Source organism: Lissotriton vulgaris, chromosome 10, assembly GCF_964263255.1.
Source record: "Lissotriton vulgaris chromosome 10, aLisVul1.2, whole genome shotgun sequence".
In the NCBI taxonomy this organism is placed as follows: Eukaryota; Metazoa; Chordata; class Amphibia; order Caudata; family Salamandridae; genus Lissotriton; species Lissotriton vulgaris.
This window is the reverse complement of record NC_141698.1, coordinates 1,278,582-1,297,180: the sequence shown is the minus strand read 5'-3', so window position 1 is coordinate 1,297,180 and position 18,599 is coordinate 1,278,582. Positions and strand designations below refer to the sequence as shown.

The 18,599-nt window shown below is 51.4% G+C and overlaps 1 protein-coding gene across 6 annotated transcripts in view; it reads left to right on the top strand.

Moving 5' to 3' along the window:
* Positions 1-18,599, top strand: part of LOC147684277 (RIB43A-like with coiled-coils protein 2) — a 93,540-nt gene that overhangs the window by 50,146 nt on the left and 24,795 nt on the right. For all 6 annotated transcript variants that reach the window (XM_086942329.1, XM_086942326.1, XM_086942325.1 and 3 more), the window contains 2 exons: positions 3,085-3,203; positions 6,916-7,143. In XM_086942329.1, the coding sequence (XP_086798455.1) occupies positions 3,085-3,203; positions 6,916-7,143 (347 nt within the window). The remainder of the gene's footprint in view (positions 1-3,084; positions 3,204-6,915; positions 7,144-18,599) is intronic.

Sequence of the window (18,599 nt, the reverse complement as noted above, 5' to 3'; positions counted from 1 at the left end):
ATGCTGGGAGTCCAGAGCTGGTAAGATGAGTTACCTGTAGCATAACTCTCATAATGCTGGGAGTCATGCTACAGGTAACTCATCTTACCGGCTCAGAACTCTCATGATGCTGGGAGTCCAGAGCTGGTAACATGAGTTACCTGTAGCATAACTCTCATAATGCTGGAGTCATCATATCGGTTCAGGACTCCCAGCATCATGAGAGTCATGCTACATGTAACTCATCTTACCGCTCAGACTCTGATGATGCTGGGAGTCCAGAGCTGGTAAGATGAGTTACCTGTAGCATAACTCTCATAATGCTGGAGTCATCATATCGGTTCAGGACTCCCAGCATCATGAGAGTCATGCTACATGTAACTCATCTTACCGCTCAGACTCTGATGATGCTGGGAGTCCAGAGCTGGTAAGATGAGTTACCTGTAGCATAACTCTCATAATGCTGGAGTCATCTTACCGGTTCAGGACTCCCAGCATCATGAGAGTCATGCTACATGTAACTCATCTTACCGCTCAGACTCTCATGATGCTGGGAGTCCAGAGCTGGTAAGATGAGTTACCTGTAGCATAACTCTCATAATGCTGGGAGTCATGCTACATGTAACTCATCTTACCGCTCAGACTCTCATGATGCTGGGAGTCCAGAGCTGGTAAGATGAGTTACCTGTAGCATAACTCTCATAATGCTGGGAGTCATCTTACCGGTTCAGGACTCCCAGCATCATGAGAGTCATGCTACATGTAACTCATTTTACCGGCTCAGAACTCTCACGATGCTGGGAGTCCAGAGCTGGTAAGATGAGTTACCTGTAGCATAACTCTCATAATGCTGGAGTCATCTTACCGGTTCAGGACTCCCAGCATCATGAGAGTCATGCTACATGTAACTCATCTTACCGCTCAGACTCTCATGATGCTGGGAGTCCAGAGCAGGTAAGATGAGTTACCTGTAGCATAACTCTCATAATGCTGGAGTTATCTTACCGGTTCAGGACTCCCGGCATCATGAGAGACATGCTACATGTAACTCATCTTACCGCTCAGACTCTCATGATGCTGGGAGTCCAGAGCTGGTAAGATGAGTTACCTGTAGCATAACTCTCATAATGCTGGGAGTCATGCTACAGGTAACTCATCTTACCGGCTCAGAACTCTCACGATGCTGGGAGTCCAGAGCTGGTAAGATGAGTTACCTGTAGCATAACTCTCATAATGCTGGAGTCATCTTACCGGTTCAGGACTCCCAGCATCATGAGAGTCATGCTACATGTAACTCATCTTACCGGCTCAGAACTCTCACGATGCTGGGAGTCCAGAGCTGGTAAGATGAGTTACCTGTAGCATAACTCTCATAATGCTGGAGTCATCATACTGGTTCAGGACTCCCAGCATCATGAGAGTCATGCTACATGTAACTCATCTTACCGCTCAGACTCTCATGATGCTGGGAGTCCAGAGCTGGTAAGATGAGTTACCTGTAGCATAACTCTCATAATGCTGGAGTCATCTTACTGGTTCAGGACTCCCAGCATCATGAGAGTCATGCTACATGTAACTCATCTTACCGCTTAGAACTCTCATGATGCTGGGAGTCCAGAGCTGGTAAGACGAGTTACCTGTAGCATAACTCTCATAATGCTGGAGTCATCTTACGGGTTCAGGACTCCCAGCATCATGAGAGTCATGCTACATGTAACTCATCTTACCGCTTAGAACTCTCATGATGCTGGGAGTCCAGAGCTGGTAAGATGAGTTACCTGTAGCATAACTCTCATAATGCTGGAGTCATCTTACCGGTTCAGGACTCGCAGCACCATGAGAGTCATGCTACATGTAACTCATCTTACCGCTCAGAACTCTCATGATGCTGGGAGTCCAGAGCTGGTAAGATGAGTTTCCTGTAGCATAACTCTCATAATGCTGGGAGTCATGCTACAGGTAACTCATCTTACCGCTCAGACTCTCATGATGCTGGGAGTCCAGAGCTGGTAAGATGAGTTACCTGTAGCATAACTCTCATAATGCTGGGAGTCATGCTACAGGTAACTCATCTTACCGCTCAGACTCTCATGATGCTGGGAGTCCAGAGCTGGTAAGATGAGTTTCCTGTAGCATAACTCTCATAATGCTGGGAGTCATGCTACAGGTAACTCATCTTACCGCTCAGACTCTCATGATGCTGGAAGTCCCGAGCTGGTAAGATGAGTTTCCTGTAGCATAACTCTCATAATGCTGGAGTCATCTTACCGGTTCAGGACTCCCGGCATCATGAGAGTCATGCTACATGTAACTCATCTTACCTCTCAGACTCTCATGATGCTGGGAGTCCAGAGCTGGTAAGATGAGTTACCTGTAGCATAACTCTCATAATGCTGGAGTCATCTTACCGGTTCAGGACTCCCAGCATCATGAGAGTCATGCTACAGGTAACTCATCTTACCGGCTCAGACTCTCATGATGCTGGGAGTCCAGAGCTGGTAAGATGAGTTTCCTGTAGCATAACTCTCATAATGCTGGAGTCATCTTACCGGTTCAGGACTCCCAGCACCATGAGAGTCATGCTACAGGTAACTCATCTTACCGCTCAGACTCTCATGATGCTGGGAGTCCAGAGCTGGTAAGATGAGTTTCCTGTAGCATAACTCTCATAATGCTGGAGTCATCTTACCGGTTCAGGACTCCCAGCATCATGAGAGTCATGCTACAGGTAACTCATCTTACCGGCTCAGAACTCTCATGATGCTGGGAGCTCAGAGCTGGTAAGATGAGTTACCTGTAGCATAACTCTCATAATGCTGGGAGTCATGCTACAGGTAACTCATCTTACCGCTCAGACTCTCATGATGCTGGGAGTCCAGAGCTGGTAAGATGAATTACCTGTAGCATAACTCTCATAATGCTGGGAGTCATGCTACAGGTAACTCATCTTACCGATCAGAACTCTCATGATGCTGGGAGTCCAGAGCTGGTAAGATGAGTTACCTGTAGCATAACCCTCTTGTGTTGTGTGCATGAATTTAGCATGAGCTCTGCTCAGTTACAAGCGTCGTTTTCTTATCGCTGTGACAATATTCTTCCTTGCAGATAATCTCTATGACAAGAAGCGAATGGAGCTGGACGAGCGGGCCCTGCACTTGGCCCGCATGGAGGAGGATTGCAGGAAGGCCATTAACCTTGCAACGGAGAACTTCAACAAAGCACAGGTAATGCGCTGCCTGGGCATGCATGAGTGTAGTGTGCGCCAAGACAGACTGAGACCCCCGGGGGTCATAAGACCTAACATAGCATTGGGCCTCGAGACTCAAGACTGAACTGAACATGGCCTCTACAATCACGAAGATAGGGCAAGGCGAGCCTTTGGGGTCTCGAGACAGAATTGCTCTTGGCCTCAAGGCCCATAGCTGTAAGACAGAGCAAGCCACGTGGTGTCACAAAGACAGGACAGGTCATGGCATCTAGGGTCACAATGAGAGGGAAGGCCTCTGTGTTCCAGAGACAGAACTGCTCATGGCCTCGAGGGTCCCACAGACATGTCAGTGCAGGCCTCTGGACTCACATTGCAAAATGGAGTAAATCCCCTGGGGTCACAAGAATAGAGAGCACCAGGCCCCTGAGTTACAAAGATATAATGGGTCGCATACATCTATAAGGATGCCAGGGTCCATGCGACAGAACAGTCCAAGGCCCGAGGAGAAATCACCCAGCACATATCAGTACTCCGGGGGTCAAGGAGCAAGGACAGAGGTCAAATCAGCCGAGGCAGGTCAAGGCCCGAAAGATGAAGCTTCTAGATCTTGGTAAGATTTCTGTGGTCCTTACATCAGCAAAGAACTGCAGCTGCTAGAACCCATGAGTGCCTTTAAATCTCATGTGAGACTGAGCAAGAGCTGCAGGCGCCTTGAGATACGTCTTTCAGAGCCTCCAAGACTGAGCAGTGTCCCCTCACGTCTTGAGATACATCATTCAGAGCCTCCAAGACTGAGCAGTGTCCCCTCACGTCTTGAGATACATAATTCAGAGCCCCCAAGACTGAGCAGTGTCCCCTCACGTCTTGAGATACGTCATTCAGAGCCCCCAAGACTGAGCAGTGTCCCCACACATCTTGAGATACGTCATTCAGAGCCCCCAAGAATGAGCAGTGTCCCTTCACGTCTTGAGATACATCATTCAGAGCCCCCAAGACTGAGCAGTGTCCCCTCACGTCTTGAGAGACTTCATTCAGAGCCCCAAAGAATGAGCAGTGTCCCCTCACGTCTTGAGAGACGTCATTCAGAGCCCCAAAGAATGAGCAGTGTCCCCTCACGTCTTGAGAGACGTCATTCAGAGCCCCCAAGACTGAGCAGTGTCCCCTTCACGTCTTGAGATACATCATTCAGAGCCCCCAAGACTGAGCAGTGTCCCCTCACGTCTTGAGATACACCATTCAGAGCCCCCAAGACTGAGCAGTGTCCCCTCACTCCTTGAGATACGCCATTCAGAGCCTCCAAGACTGAGCAGTGTCCCCATACGTCTTGAGATACGCCACTCAGAGCCCCCAAGACTGAGCAGTGTCCCCATACGTCTTGAGATACGCCATTCAGAGCCCCCAAGACTGAGCAGTGTCCCCTCATGTCTTGAGATATGCCATTCAGAGCCCCCAAGACTGAGCAGTGTCCCCTCACTCCTTGAGATACGCCATTCAGAGCCTCCAAGACTGAGCAGTGTCCCCATACGTCTTGAGATACGCCACTCAGAGCCTCCAGGACTGAGCAGTGTCCCCATACGTCTTGAGATACATCATTCAGAGCCCCCAAGACTGAGCAGTGGCCCCTCATGCATTGAGAGGTGTCATTCAGAGCCCCTAAGACTGAGCAGTGTCCCCCCAAGTCTTGAGATACGCCATTCAGAGCCCCCAAGACTGAGCAGTGGCCCCTCACTTCTTGAGACACGTCATTCAGAGCCTCCAAGAGTGAGCAGTGGCCCATTACGTCTTGAGATACATCATTCAGAGCCCCCAGGGCTGAGCAGTGTCCCCTCACGTCTTGAGATATGTCATTCAGAGCCTCCAAGACTGAGCAGTGTCCCCCCACGTCTTGAGATACGTCATTTAGAGCCTCCAAGACTGAGCAGTGTCCCCTCACGTCTTGAGATACGTCATTCAGAGCCCCCAAGACTGAGCAGTGGCCCCTCATGCACTGAGACACGTCATTTAGAGCCTCCAAGACTGAGCAGTGTCCCCCCACGTCTTGAGATACGTCATTCAGAGCCCCCAAGACTGAGCAGTGGCCCCTCATGCACTGAGACACGTCATTCAGAGCCTCCAAGAGTGAGCAGTGTCCCCTCACGTCTTGAGATACGCCATTCAGAGCCTCCAAGACTGAGCAGTGTCCCCTCACGTCTTGAGATACGTCATTCAGAGTCTCCAAGAGTGAGCAGTGTCCCCTCACGTCTTGAGATACGTCATTCAGAGCCCCAAGACTGAGCAGTGTCCCCTCACGTCTTGAGATACGCCATTCAGAGCCCCCAAGACTGAGCAGTGTCCCCTCACGTCTTGAGATACGCCATTCAAAGCCCCCAAGACTGAGCAGTGTCCCCTCACGTCTTGAGATACGTCATTCAGAACCCCCAAGACTGAGCAGTGTCCCCATACGTCTTGAGATACGCCATTCAGAGCCCCCAAGACTGAGCAGTGTCCCCTCACATCTTGAGATACGCTTTTTAGAGCCTCCATGACTGAGCAGTGTCCCATCCCGTCTTTAGATATGTAATTCAGAGCCTCCAAGACTGAGCAGTGTCCCCTCACATCTTGAGATACGTCATTCAGAGCCCCCAAGACTGAGCAGTGTCCCCTCACGTTTTGAGATACGCTATTCAGATTCCCCAAGACTGAGCAGTGTCCCCTCACGTCTTGAGATGTGTCATTCAAAGCCCCCAAGACTGAGCAGTGGCCCCCTCACGTCTTGAGATACGTCATTTAGAGCCTCCATGACTGAGCCGTGTCCCCTCATGCATTGAGATGTGTCATTCAAAGCCCCCAAGACTGAGCAGCGTCCCCTCACATCTTGAGATACGTAATTCAGAGCCCCCAAGACTGAGCAGTGGCCCCCTCACATCTTGAGATACGTTATATAGAGCCTCCATGACTGAGCCGTGTCCCATCATGCATTGAGATACGTCATTCATAGCCCCCAAGACTGAGCAGTGTCCCCTCCCGTCTTGAGATACGTCATTCAGAGCCCCCAAGACTGAGCAGTGTCCCCTCACGTCTTGAGATACGCCATTCAGAGCCCCCAAGACTGAGCAGTGTCCCCTCACGTCTTGAGATACGTCATTCAGAGCCTCCAAGACTGAGCAGCGTCCCCTCACGTCTTGAGATACGTCATTCAGAACCCCCAAGACTGAGCAGTTGCCCCTCATGCATTGAGATACGTCATTCAGAGCCCCCAAGACTGAGCAGTGTCACCTCACGTCTTGAGATACGCCATTCAGAGCCCCCAAGACTGAGCAGTGTCCCCTCACGTCTTGAGATACGCCATTCAGAGCCCCCAAGACTGAGCATTGTCCCCTCACATCTTGAGATACGTCATTCAGAGCCTTCAAGACTGAGCAGTGTCCCCACACATCTTGAGATACGTCATTCATAGTCCCCAAGACTGAGCAGTGTCCCCTCCCGTCTTGAGATACGTCATTCAGAGCCTCCAAGACTGAGCAGTGTCCCCTCACGTCTTGAGATGCGTCATTCAGAGCCTCCAAGACTGAGCAGTGTCCCCTCATGTCTTGAGATCAAACATTTGGAGCCTTCTGAGGATAGCGCTTTTGCCATGTGAGACCAGGGCCCCTAAGAGTAATCCAGGGTAGCAACATTCAGGACAGAGTTAGGTAGCAGAGTCTCAGAGTCAATCCAGCCTTCAGTCTAATGCTGCATTTTTTTCACAGGCTGCAGAGGCAGCAGAGCGCCAGCGGCTGCAGAAGCAGCAGGAGGAAGATGACAACTTTGCTGAGATTTACAACCACTTGACTGGGGACATCTTGACGGAGAACCCTTCCCAGGCAGCCAGCTGCTTTGGCCCAGATCGCGTAGTGCCCTATCGTTGGAAAGGCATGAGCCCGCAGCAACTGGATGAGATCAGGCACAGCCAGGAGCTGCAGCGACAGGAAAAACAGGTACAAGCTAGAAGCCCAGGCTCCACAGCAGGAATATTACATTCCTTAGAAAGACCACACACCCCTAGTGATGACACTGGGCCTTCCACAACAACTCTCCATGACCTAATCCCAACACCTGAGAGGAAGTGGCCAGGTCCACAAGCCACGGACCCAACTCCAGGGAGCCAGTGCCCTACAAAGAGCCCCGTAGCCCATAGCACTGAGCCCACAGCCGCGAGCAAAGACCCCATATTTATGAGCAAGGACTTCATGTCCACGAGTAACACTTCCATAACACATGATGGGAGACCCAGGTCAAAAGCCAGGACCCATCATTACTGTCCCAAGCTCATGAGCAAAGAACCCTCATCCCTGAGCAAAAGATGCGTTTCTGTGAACAAAGACAACATCAAATCCACCAACTATGGCAGAACCTCTTACAACTGGGGGACAAAGCTCAACCTGCTCACCTCAGGATAAGCCTATCGAGCCTCCCTCCCTCAGGTTGCCCTTAACTCATCCTCCCTGTCAGAGTAGTTCTCCTTTGCGTTTCAAGCATGTCATCCCCTTCACTGTGCTTCACTCGAGGTTTCAATCCTTCCCTTCCTTTTATGCCCCAAACACTGTTTCTTTTGTAATTTCTGAGCGCTCTCTTCCCTGTGAGAGCCAATCCTTCCAGGTTCTGAGCACTCACTGCGTTCCCACATATTCTTTATGTTGTAAGCACCCCCCCCCCCTTAGACTGATCCTACCTTTGGTTTCCTTTACACGTGGAACGTTTACTTCCTCCTTTCATCCATCCCTCTGAGTTCTGATCCCACCCTCACATTCTTGAGCTCTCCCTCTCATTTGTGTCCTAAGACCTTTCCCCCCCTCCCCATTTGTGTGATGGACGCCTCCCCATTCTGGCTCTAAGCACCTTCTCCCTTCTGATTCTGAGCATTCCATCATGTTCATAGAATGATCATTCTCCCTTTCATTTGTATCCATGTCATTCCCTCCTGTTCATGCCTAGAGCACTGCCTCCCATGCAGGTCCAGAGCTCTCCCTCCTGTTCATGCCTAGAGCACTGCCTCCCATACAGGTCCAGAGCTCTCCCTCCTGTTCATGCCTAGAGCACTGCCTCCCATGCAGGTCCAGAGCTCTCCCTCGTGTTCATGCCTAGAGCACTGCCTCCCATGCAGGCCCAGAGCTCTCCCTCCTGTTCATGCCTAGAGCACTGCCTCCCATACAGGTCCAGAGCTCTCCCTCCTGTTCATGCCTAGAGCACTGCCTCCCATGCAGGTCCAGAGCTCTCCCTCCTGTTCATGCCTGGAGCACTGCCTCCCATACAGGTCCAGAGCTCTCCTTCCTGTTCATGCCTAGAGCACTGCTCCCATTGCTCCCATACAGGCCCAGAGCTCTCCTCCTGTTCATGCCTAGAGCACTGCCTCCCATACAGGTCCAGAGCTCTCCCTCCTGTTCATGCCTAGACCACTGCCTCCCATGCAGGTCCAGAGCTCTCCCTCCTTTTCATGCCTAGTGCACTGCCTCCCATACAGGTCCAGAGCTCTCCTTCCTGTTCATGCCTAGAGCACTGCTCCCATGCAGGTCCAGAGCTCTCCCTCCTGTTCATGCCTAGAGCACTACCTCCCATGCAGGTCCAGAGCTCTCCCTCCTGTTCATGCCTAGAGCACTGCCTCCCATGCAGGCCCAGAGCTCTCCCTCCTGTTCATGCCTAGAGCACTGCCTCCCATGCAGGTCCAGAGCTCTCCCTCCTGTTCATGCCTAGAGCACTGCCTCCCATGCAGGCCCAGAGCTCTCCCTCCTGTTCATGCCTAGAGCACTGCCTCCCATGCAGGTCCAGAGCTCTCCCTCCTGTTCGTGCCTAGAGCACTGCCTCCCATGCAGGCCCAGAGCTCTCCCTCCTGTTCATGCCTAGAGCACTGCCTCCCATGCAGGCCCAGAGCTCTCCTTCCTGTTCGTGCCTAGAGCACTGCCTCCCATGCAGGTCCAGAGCTCTCCCTCCTGTTCGTGCCTAGAGCACTGCCTCCCATGCAGGTCCAGAGCTCTCCCTCCTGTTCGTGCCTAGAGCACCGCCTCCCATGCAGGCCCAGAGCTCTCCCTCCTGTTCATGCCTAGAGCACTGCCTCCCATGCAGGTCCAGAGCTCTCCCTCGTGTTCGTGCCTAGAGCACTGCCTCCCATGCAGGTCCAGAGCTCTCCCTCCTGTTCGTGCCTAGAGCACTGCCTCCCATGCAGGTCCAGAGCTCTCCCTCCTGTTCGTGCCTAGAGCACTGCCTCCCATACAGGTCCAGAGCTCTCCCTCCTGTTCATGCCTAGAGCACTGCCTCCCATGCAGGCCCAGAGCTCTCCCTCCTGTTCATGCCTAGAGCACTGCCTCCCATGCAGGTCCAGAGCTCTCCCTCCTGTTCATGCCTAGAGCACTGCCTCCCATGCAGGCCCAGAGCTCTCCCTCCTGTTCATGCCTAGAGCACTGCCTCCCATGCAGGCCCAGAGCTCTCCTTCCTGTTCGTGCCTAGAGCACTGCCTCCCATGCAGGTCCAGAGCTCTCCCTCCTGTTCGTGCCTAGAGCACTGCCTCCCATGCAGGTCCAGAGCTCTCCCTCCTGTTCGTGCCTAGAGCACCGCCTCCCATGCAGGCCCAGAGCTCTCCCTCCTGTTCATGCCTAGAGCACCGCCTCCCATGCAGGCCCAGAGCTCTCCCTCGTGTTCATGCCTAGAGCACCGCCTCCCATGCAGGCCCAGAGCTCTCCCTCCTGTTCATGCCTAGAGCACTGCCTCCCATACAGGCCCAGAGCTCTCCCTCCTGTTCATGCCTAGAGCACTGCCTCCCATACAGGTCCAGAGCTCTCCCTCCTGTTCATGCCTAGAGCACTGCCTCCCATACAGGTCCAGAGCTCTCCCTCCTGTTCATGCCTAGAGCACTGCCTCCCATACAGGTCCAGAGCTCTCGCTCATGTTCATGCCTAGAGCACTGCCTCCCATACAGGTCCAGAGCTCTCCCTCCTGTTCATGCCTAGAGCACTGCCTCCCATGCAGGCCCAGAGCTCTCCCTCCTGTTCATGCCTAGAGCACTGCCTCCCATGCAGGTCCAGAGCTCTCCCTCCTGTTCGTGCCTAGAGCACTGCCTCCCATACAGGTCCAGAGCTCTCCCTCGTGTTCATGCCTAGAGCACTGCCTCCCATGCAGGCCCAGAGCTCTCCCTCCTGTTCATGCCTAGAGCACTGCCTCCCATACAGGTCCAGAGCTCTCCCTCCTGTTCATGCCTAGAGCACTGCCTCCCATACAGGTCCAGAGCTCTCCCTCCTGTTCATGCCTAGAGCACGGCCTCCCATACAGGTCCAGAGCTCTCCCTCCTGTTCATGCCTAGAGCACTGCCTCCCATGCAGGTCCAGAGCTCTCCCTCCTGTTCGTGCCTAGAGCACTGCCTCCCATACAGGTCCAGAGCTCTCCCTCGTGTTCATGCCTAGAGCACTGCCTCCCATGCAGGCCCAGAGCTCTCCCTCCTCTTCATGCCTAGAGCACTGCCTCCCATACAGGCCCAGAGCTCTCCCTCCTGTTCATGCCTAGAGCACTGCCTCCCATACAGGTCCAGAGCTCTCCCTCCTGTTCATGCCTAGAGCACTGCCTCCCATACAGGTCCAGAGCTCTCGCTCATGTTCATGCTTAGAGCACTGCCTCCCATACAGGTCCAGAGCTCTCCCTCCTGTTCATGCCTAGAGCACTGCCTCCCATGCAGGCCCAGAGCTCTCCCTCCTGTTCATGCTTAGAGCACTGCCTCCCATACAGGTCCAGAGCTCTCCCTCCTGTTCATGCCTAGAGCACTGCCTCCCATGCAGGCCCAGAGCTCTCCCTCCTGTTCATGCCTAGAGCACTGCCTCCCATACAGGTCCAGAGCTCTCCCTCCTGTTCATGCCTAGAGCACTGCCTCCCATGCAGGCCCAGAGCTCTCGCTCATGTTCGTGCTCAGAGTACTCCCTTTCACCCGTGAACGAAGCACTCCCCTTTATTTTTACCCAGATCAGTCTTGTTTTTGTTTCCAGAGACCTTCCTCCTTCTCTTTTCCAGAGAACTCCCTCCGGTTGATGTCCAGAGCACCCCCTCACATTCACATCCAGAGCACCCCCTCACATTCCCGTCCAGAGCACCCCCTCACATTCACGTCCATAGCACCCCCTCACATTCACATCCAGAGCAACCCCTCACATTCCAACCAGAGCACCCCCTCACATTCACGTCCAGAGCACCCCCTCACATTCACATCCAGAGCACCCCCTCACATTCACGTCCATAGCACCCCCTCACATTCACATCCAGAGCAACCCCTCACATTCACATCCAGAGCAACCCCTCACATTCACATCCAGAGCACCCCCTCACATTCACGTCCAGAGCACCCCCTCACATTCACATTCAGAGCACCCCCTCACATTCCAACCAGAGCACCCCCTCACATTCACGTCCAGAGCACCCCCCCACATTCACGTCCAGAGCACCCCCTCACATTCACGTCCAGAGCACCCCCTCACATTCACGTCCAGAGCACCCCCTCACATTCACATCCAGAGCACCCCCTCACATTCACATCCAGAGCACCCCCTCACATTCCAACCAGAGCACCCCCTCACATTCACGTCCAGAGCACCCCCTCACATTCACATCCAGAGCACCCCCTCACATTCACGTCCAGAGCACCCCCTCACATTCACGTCCAGAGCGTCCCCTCACATTCACATCCAGAGCACCCCCTCACATTCAGATCCAGAGCACCCCCTCACATTCACGTCCAGAGCACCCCCTCACATTCACATCCAGAGCACCCCCTCACATTCACATCCAGAGCACCCCCTCACATTCTGACCAGAGCACCCCCTCACATTCACGTCCAGAGCACCCCATCACATTCACGTCCAGAGCACCCCCTCACATTCACATCCAGAGCACCCCCTCACATTCCAACCAGAGCACCCCCTCACATTCACGTCCAGAGCACCCCCTCACATTCACATCCAGAGCACCCCCTCACATTCACATCCAGAGCACCTCCTCACATTCCAACCAGAGCACCCCCTCACATTCACGTCCAGAGCACCCCCTCACATTCACATCCAGAGCACCCCCTCACATTCACGTCCAGAGCACCCCCTCACATTCACATCCAGAGCACCCCCTCACATTCACGTCCAGAGCGTCCCCTCACATTCACATCCAGAGCACCCCCTCACATTCACGTCCAGAGCACCCCCTCACATTCACGTCCAGAGCACCCCCTCACATTCACATCCAGAGCACCCCCTCACATTCCAACCAGAGCACCCCCTCACATTCACGTCCAGAGCACCCCCTCACATTCACATCCAGAGCACCCCCTCACATTCACATCCAGAGCACCCCCTCACATTCCAACCAGAGCTCCCCCTCACATTCACGTCCAGAGCACCCCCTCACATTCACATCTAGAGCATCCCCTCACATTCACGTCCAGAGCACCCCCTCACATTCACGTCCAGAGCGTCCCCTCACATTCACATCCAGAGCACCCCCTCACATTCAGATCCAGAGCACCCCCTCACATTCACGTCCAGAGCACCCCCTCACATTCACATCCAGAGCACCCCCTCACATTCTGACCAGAGCACCCCCTCACATTCACGTCCAGAGCACCACCTCACATTCACGTCCAGAGCACCCCCTCACATTCACATCCAGAGCACCCCCTCACATTCCAACCAGAGCACCCCCTCACATTCACGTCCAGAGCACCCCCTCACATTCACATCCAGAGCACCCCCTCACATTCACATCCAGAGCACCCCCTCACATTCCAACCAGAGCACCCCCTCACATTCACGTCCAGAGCACCCCCTCACATTCACATCCAGAGCGCCCCCTCACATTCACGTCCAGAGCACCCCCTCACATTCACGTCCAGAGCACCCCCTCACATTCACATCCAGAGCACCCCCTCACATTCACATCCAGAGCACCCCCTGACATTCACGTCCAGAGCACCCCCTCACAGCACCCCCTGACATTCACGTCCAGAGCATCCCCTCACATTCACATCCAGAGCACCCCCTCACATTCACGTCCAGAGCACCCCCTCACATTCACGTCCAGAGCACCCCATCACATTCACGTCCAGAGCATCCCCTCACATTCACATCCAGAGCACCCCCTCACATTCACGTCCAGAGCACCCCCTCACATTCAGATCCAGAGCACCCCCTCACATTCACATCCAGAGCACCCCCTCACATTCCAACCAGAGCACCCCCTCACATTCACATCCAGAGCGCCCCCTCACATTCACGTCCAGAGCACCCCCTCACATTCAGATCCAGAGCACCCCCTCACATTCACATCCAGAGCACCCCCTCATATTCACATCCAGAGCACCCCCTCATGACAGACGGGAGTTAACCACACAACTACAAATAACTTTCTAGGTTTGATCTGTTCCTTATACGAAGTTAGAAGAGTAGGCCGAGCTCTGGGTGTGGAAGGGTTGTTCTGTAACTTGTTTCTTAGCATATTAAGAAATGAGGGGTTGTCTTGCCCTATTATCATTTGCTCAGGTAGACTAGGAACAACCCAGAGCCTGATATCTATAGTCTGACCTTGGGGAAGAGTGACAGGGACTTTGATAACGGGATAAACCTTCACATCCCCGTGGACACACCTAATTGGTACAGAGTCTTCCACCTCTTCAGATAGGGGTACTACAATGGACTGGAGAATGACTGACTGTTTGCACCCCGAGTCTAGCAAGGCCCTCACCTGCACACCCTTGACTTGGACACTTACGTGGAAACTGGGTCCGAGTTCTGCAGAATATAGGATGGAACAGGGTATGCATCCGATATCCATCGGCTCTTCGGGTGGTTTCTTCCTGGGACAGTTACGTGCTATATGACCCCATTCTCCGCATTCAAAGCACTGTGTATTGCGTAGGGGAGGTGGTTCTAAACGGGGTGTTCTTGGCTTTACTATATCTAGCGGAAGTTTCAGTGGTTTCTTTTCAAGTTTTACCGGACCACTCACTGGTTTTGTAGATTTGTCAGAGTCCCAAGGTAAGGCCTAGGTTGTGCCCTATAAAACGTAGTAGCCATTTCTACAGCCTGTTCAGGACTCAGGTGTTTTGGGTTGTTTCAACCATCTTTGAATGGGGTATGGCAGGGCCTCTAAGAACTGCTCTAAATAAATCATATCCATGATTTCATCCTTTGTTTGGGAACGGGGTCTTAGCCATTTGTCCGCTGCTGCTTTTAACTTAAAATACAGAGTTTTGGGATTGTCTGATGCGGTGCCGCGTTCTTTCCTGAACCGTGCCCTAAATGCCTCTGCAGCCCCATGTGGTCCAATATCAAGTCTTTTATTTCTGTATATGAAGTATTGCCATTAGGGTTAGCTACTTGGTAGGCAGCTTGGGCTTCTCCAGTAAGAAGTGGGGCTAGGAAGAAAGGCCACTTGGCTTCAGGCCACCCAGATGCCCTTGCCGCCCTTTCGAACTTAAGAAGGAAGGCATCGGGGTCTTCTCCTGTCACATACTTCTGGAGAGATACTTTTGGCCCAGTTCCTACCCTTATTTGTAGTTGTGTGGTTAACTCCCGTCTGTCATCTGCTACTTTTTGCATTTGGTCTGCATGGTTAGCCAGACTGTCTCACATGAGTTCCCGGTCTGCATGAGCAGAAGTCATCTGCTTTTCTACTGCCCATTCCAGCTTCTCTTGCCCACGGATTAGCTGCTGAATTACATTTTCCATTGTGAGGCGAACTGAAATCCCACTTCTGACACCACGTGTGGAGTGGGCGAGAAGTAGACCAGGACTAGATAGGGTCTTTTTAATCAGAGTGCAGTTTATTGGGACTTCTAACAGAAGACATAATCAGAATGTTCTCACAGAGTCTTTGCCCAGGGATTATAGGAGTTGTAGTCCGCTTCCTTTTCACAGTTCGGGGAAAGAACAGCTTAGCGTTCTGGTAGCGCCTCCCGTTTCTGGACTTGCTGTTACTCCACAGGGCGTTGCGCCTGGCCAAAAGGGAAGAAAAAGAAAAAGAAATATCAGGAAGGGGTTTCTCCTTCCTTCCTATGTCGCGGGATGCAGGGGAAAGTGAAGGGAAGTCACCAATGTGTAGCGCGGTAAAGCAACGGGCTTTTAGGCTTTCTCACCCGTGCCGCCCCCAGCCTTCCCCGAAACCCGGGTCCCTCCCAATGACAATCCGAGACGCCCCCATACCTTGTTGAGCCACGACCCTTCTCCTGGGCCGTGGCGGGCTTCAGCGTGTTGCCAGCTAGGGTCTGGCTGCCCTTTTCTGCGTTCGTCCACTCTCTCGTCCCTCAGTGAAGACTCCTCGGCAGCAGCTGGTTCCTTCTTCTCCTCCGACGCGCTGTTCCACGGTAGGACTTCAAAGGTCGTCACCAACGTCTGCTCCTCACCGGTAGGTCCAAACGAACGCTGGGTCCCTCGGCGTCTTCCTTTTTCAGAATGCCTGAACCACGTGACCCCACCAGCTGACCGGCCCAGTCACAGGAATTAAAGGGGCCGTATTCTTCATGGACGTTCTGTGAACATAGAATGGGAGAGCAATGAGGGGAAAAGTGCCCCGAGTGGGCATCCATAGAGTCCGTGTCCTCACACACCTCCATTCATTCCTTCCAAGAAAACATCTCAATACCATCAAGAGTTGCTTCATGTGGAAGTCGGCATCCTCCTAGCCAAAGAATCAGTGAACTGGTCCCTCCATCCCAGAAGTGACAGGGATTTTACACCTGTGGCTTTCTGGTTTGAAAGAAAGGAGTGAATGGAATCACGCCCTATCCTAGATCTTAGGGCTGCAAGTAAATTCATAAAGCAGGAGATGTTTTGGCACTTCATCAGAGTTATCCCGAGCTCCATCAAAGGTGGGTGTGAGCCATTAATCTCCAAGACGCATACGTTCACATCCTCATCATACAGAAGCATCACATATTTCTGCGATTTTTGGTAGGAAATGTTCATTATCAGTAGAAAGTCCTGTTTTTGGCCGGAAGTCAGCATAACAGACTTCTCAAAGTGCATGGAGGCGGTTACAGCCCATCGCAGAAAGGTAGTAATTTTCATCTGTCCCCGCCTAGAGGACTGGTTCATAAAGATCTCATCATCTAATGAAGCCCAAGATGAACGTAACTACAATATAGCACTTAACGTATTTCAACGGCTGGGGCTTAGACTCAATTTACTCCAAGTCCACAGCAACGTTGGCACAATGCATCCATTACCTGGGAGCAGTCAGACATGTTATCAGCAAAAGTGTATCCTTAAGAGGAGAGATGATTTTCTATCTGTCTGAAATGTCAGAAACTTTAAAAAATGAAACACCCTAAAGCCTGTCAGATGCCTTCCCTTCTCAATGGTGTCCTGCATCTTTTTTTTAATCGTATATGCCTGTCAGCAAATGAGAACATTGACCAGTGTCTGGACGACAAATGCAGTTGGGAGGACAAGTTACCCTTCACAAGGACTGCAGTTACTTCCTAACTTGGTTGTGCCAATCAACCAGTCTCCTGAAAGGTCTCCCCTTCCTTCCAACCAAACACTCCATCTCAGACCATTGTGACTGATGCCTCATTGTTGGGTTGGGAGCCCACATGGATGGTCAGTCGGTCCAAGGAGCTTTGTAGAATAAAGGGGACAACTTACCACGTCAGCCTTCTAGGGCTGAGGGCAGTCTATCTAGCCCTCTGGTTCTTAACACTAAGCTTCAGAGCATCTTCCCTGTGTGTTGAGAATACAGCAATAAAGCGAATATGTGACGAAATTCCGCATTCAAAAATCCCGCATACCATGACTCTGCATTAATTACAATGCAGAGCCATTAGTCCGCAGTACAATCACTCCGCAAAATTTAACCCCGCATATAACTTTACAACGCATGCCTTTACAACGCAAAGGCATGTGTGGTGAAGTTCTATGTGGGGTAAACTTAGAAAATGTACTTACTCTATATATAAATATGTATATATATATATTTATATATATATATATACATATATATATATATATAGTGTATACATATATATCTATATACATACAAATAAATATAAATATATATAAATATACCAAATAATGCATATGTATATAAATACATATATATTTTACATTTATATTTTTTTTAAATAATTAAAAAAATATATATATATATAACATTTTAAAAAATACACTTAACACCCGAAAAACTAATATCACCCTGCTCCCTTAAAATACCCCAGCACCCCAAATCCAAACCCACCCTTACTACTTAAAATACCCCAACACCCTTAAACACTAACCCCTCTTAACCCTATAAATATACCCTGTACCCCAAAACACAAACCTACCCTTGAACCCTAAAAATACCCCTGTACCCCAAAACCCAAACCTACCCCTGAAACCTAAACATACCCCTGTACCCCAAAACCCCAAAATACCCCTGAACCCTAAAAATACCCATGTACCCCAAAACCCAAACCTACCCCTGAACCCTAAAAATACCCCTGTACCCCAAAACACAAACCTAGCCCTGAACCCTAAAAATACCCCTGTACCCCAAAACCCAAACCTACCCCTGAACCCTAAAAATACCCCTGGGCCCCAAAACCCAAACCTACCCCTGAACCCTAAAAATACCCCTGTATCCTAAAACCCAAACCTAGCCCTGAACCCTAAAAATACCCCTGTACCCCAAAACCCAAACTTAGCCCTGAACCCAAAAAATACCCCTGTACCCCAAACCTAGCCCTGAACCCTAAAAATACCCCTGTACCCCAAAACCCAAACCTACCCCTGAACCCTAAAAATACCCTGTACCCCAAAACCCAAACATACCCCTAAAATACCCCTGTACCCCAAAACCCAAACCTACCCCTGAACCCTAACAATACCCCTGTACCCCAAAACCCAAACATACCCCTGAAGCCTAAAAATAACCCTGTACACCATAAACCAAACCCACCCTTAAAATACCCCTGAACCCCTAAAACATATACTCCAACACCCCCAAACTAAAACCATATACTTACCTTACACTTAAATATAAAAAACATATGCTTTTACCAATAATGCTTTTACAAAAAAATTTTGTTGTAAAAGCATGCGTGGTAAAAGCATATCATATATAACGGCATGCGTTGTAAACTTTTCGGAGTAACGGTACCTGCGTTATAATAGTATGAGGAGGGTAGGTATGCGGAGTAAAAAATGCGGAGTGACGGTGTTTTACCAATAAAGCCTCTCACCAACAAGCAGGAAGCATAAGATCCAGAGCTCTATCTCTAGAAGCCCACAAACGTGGGACGTGGCAGTCCGCAAGGAACTTGTGCATCGCTGTCCAGAATGCAGAAGATGATTCAGCAGGACAATCCAAGAGAATCATGATTGGGTGCTAAACATGCATCATTTGTGAATGGCGCTTTCCAGCCACATTTATTCGCAAACAAAGACAAGAAATGTCC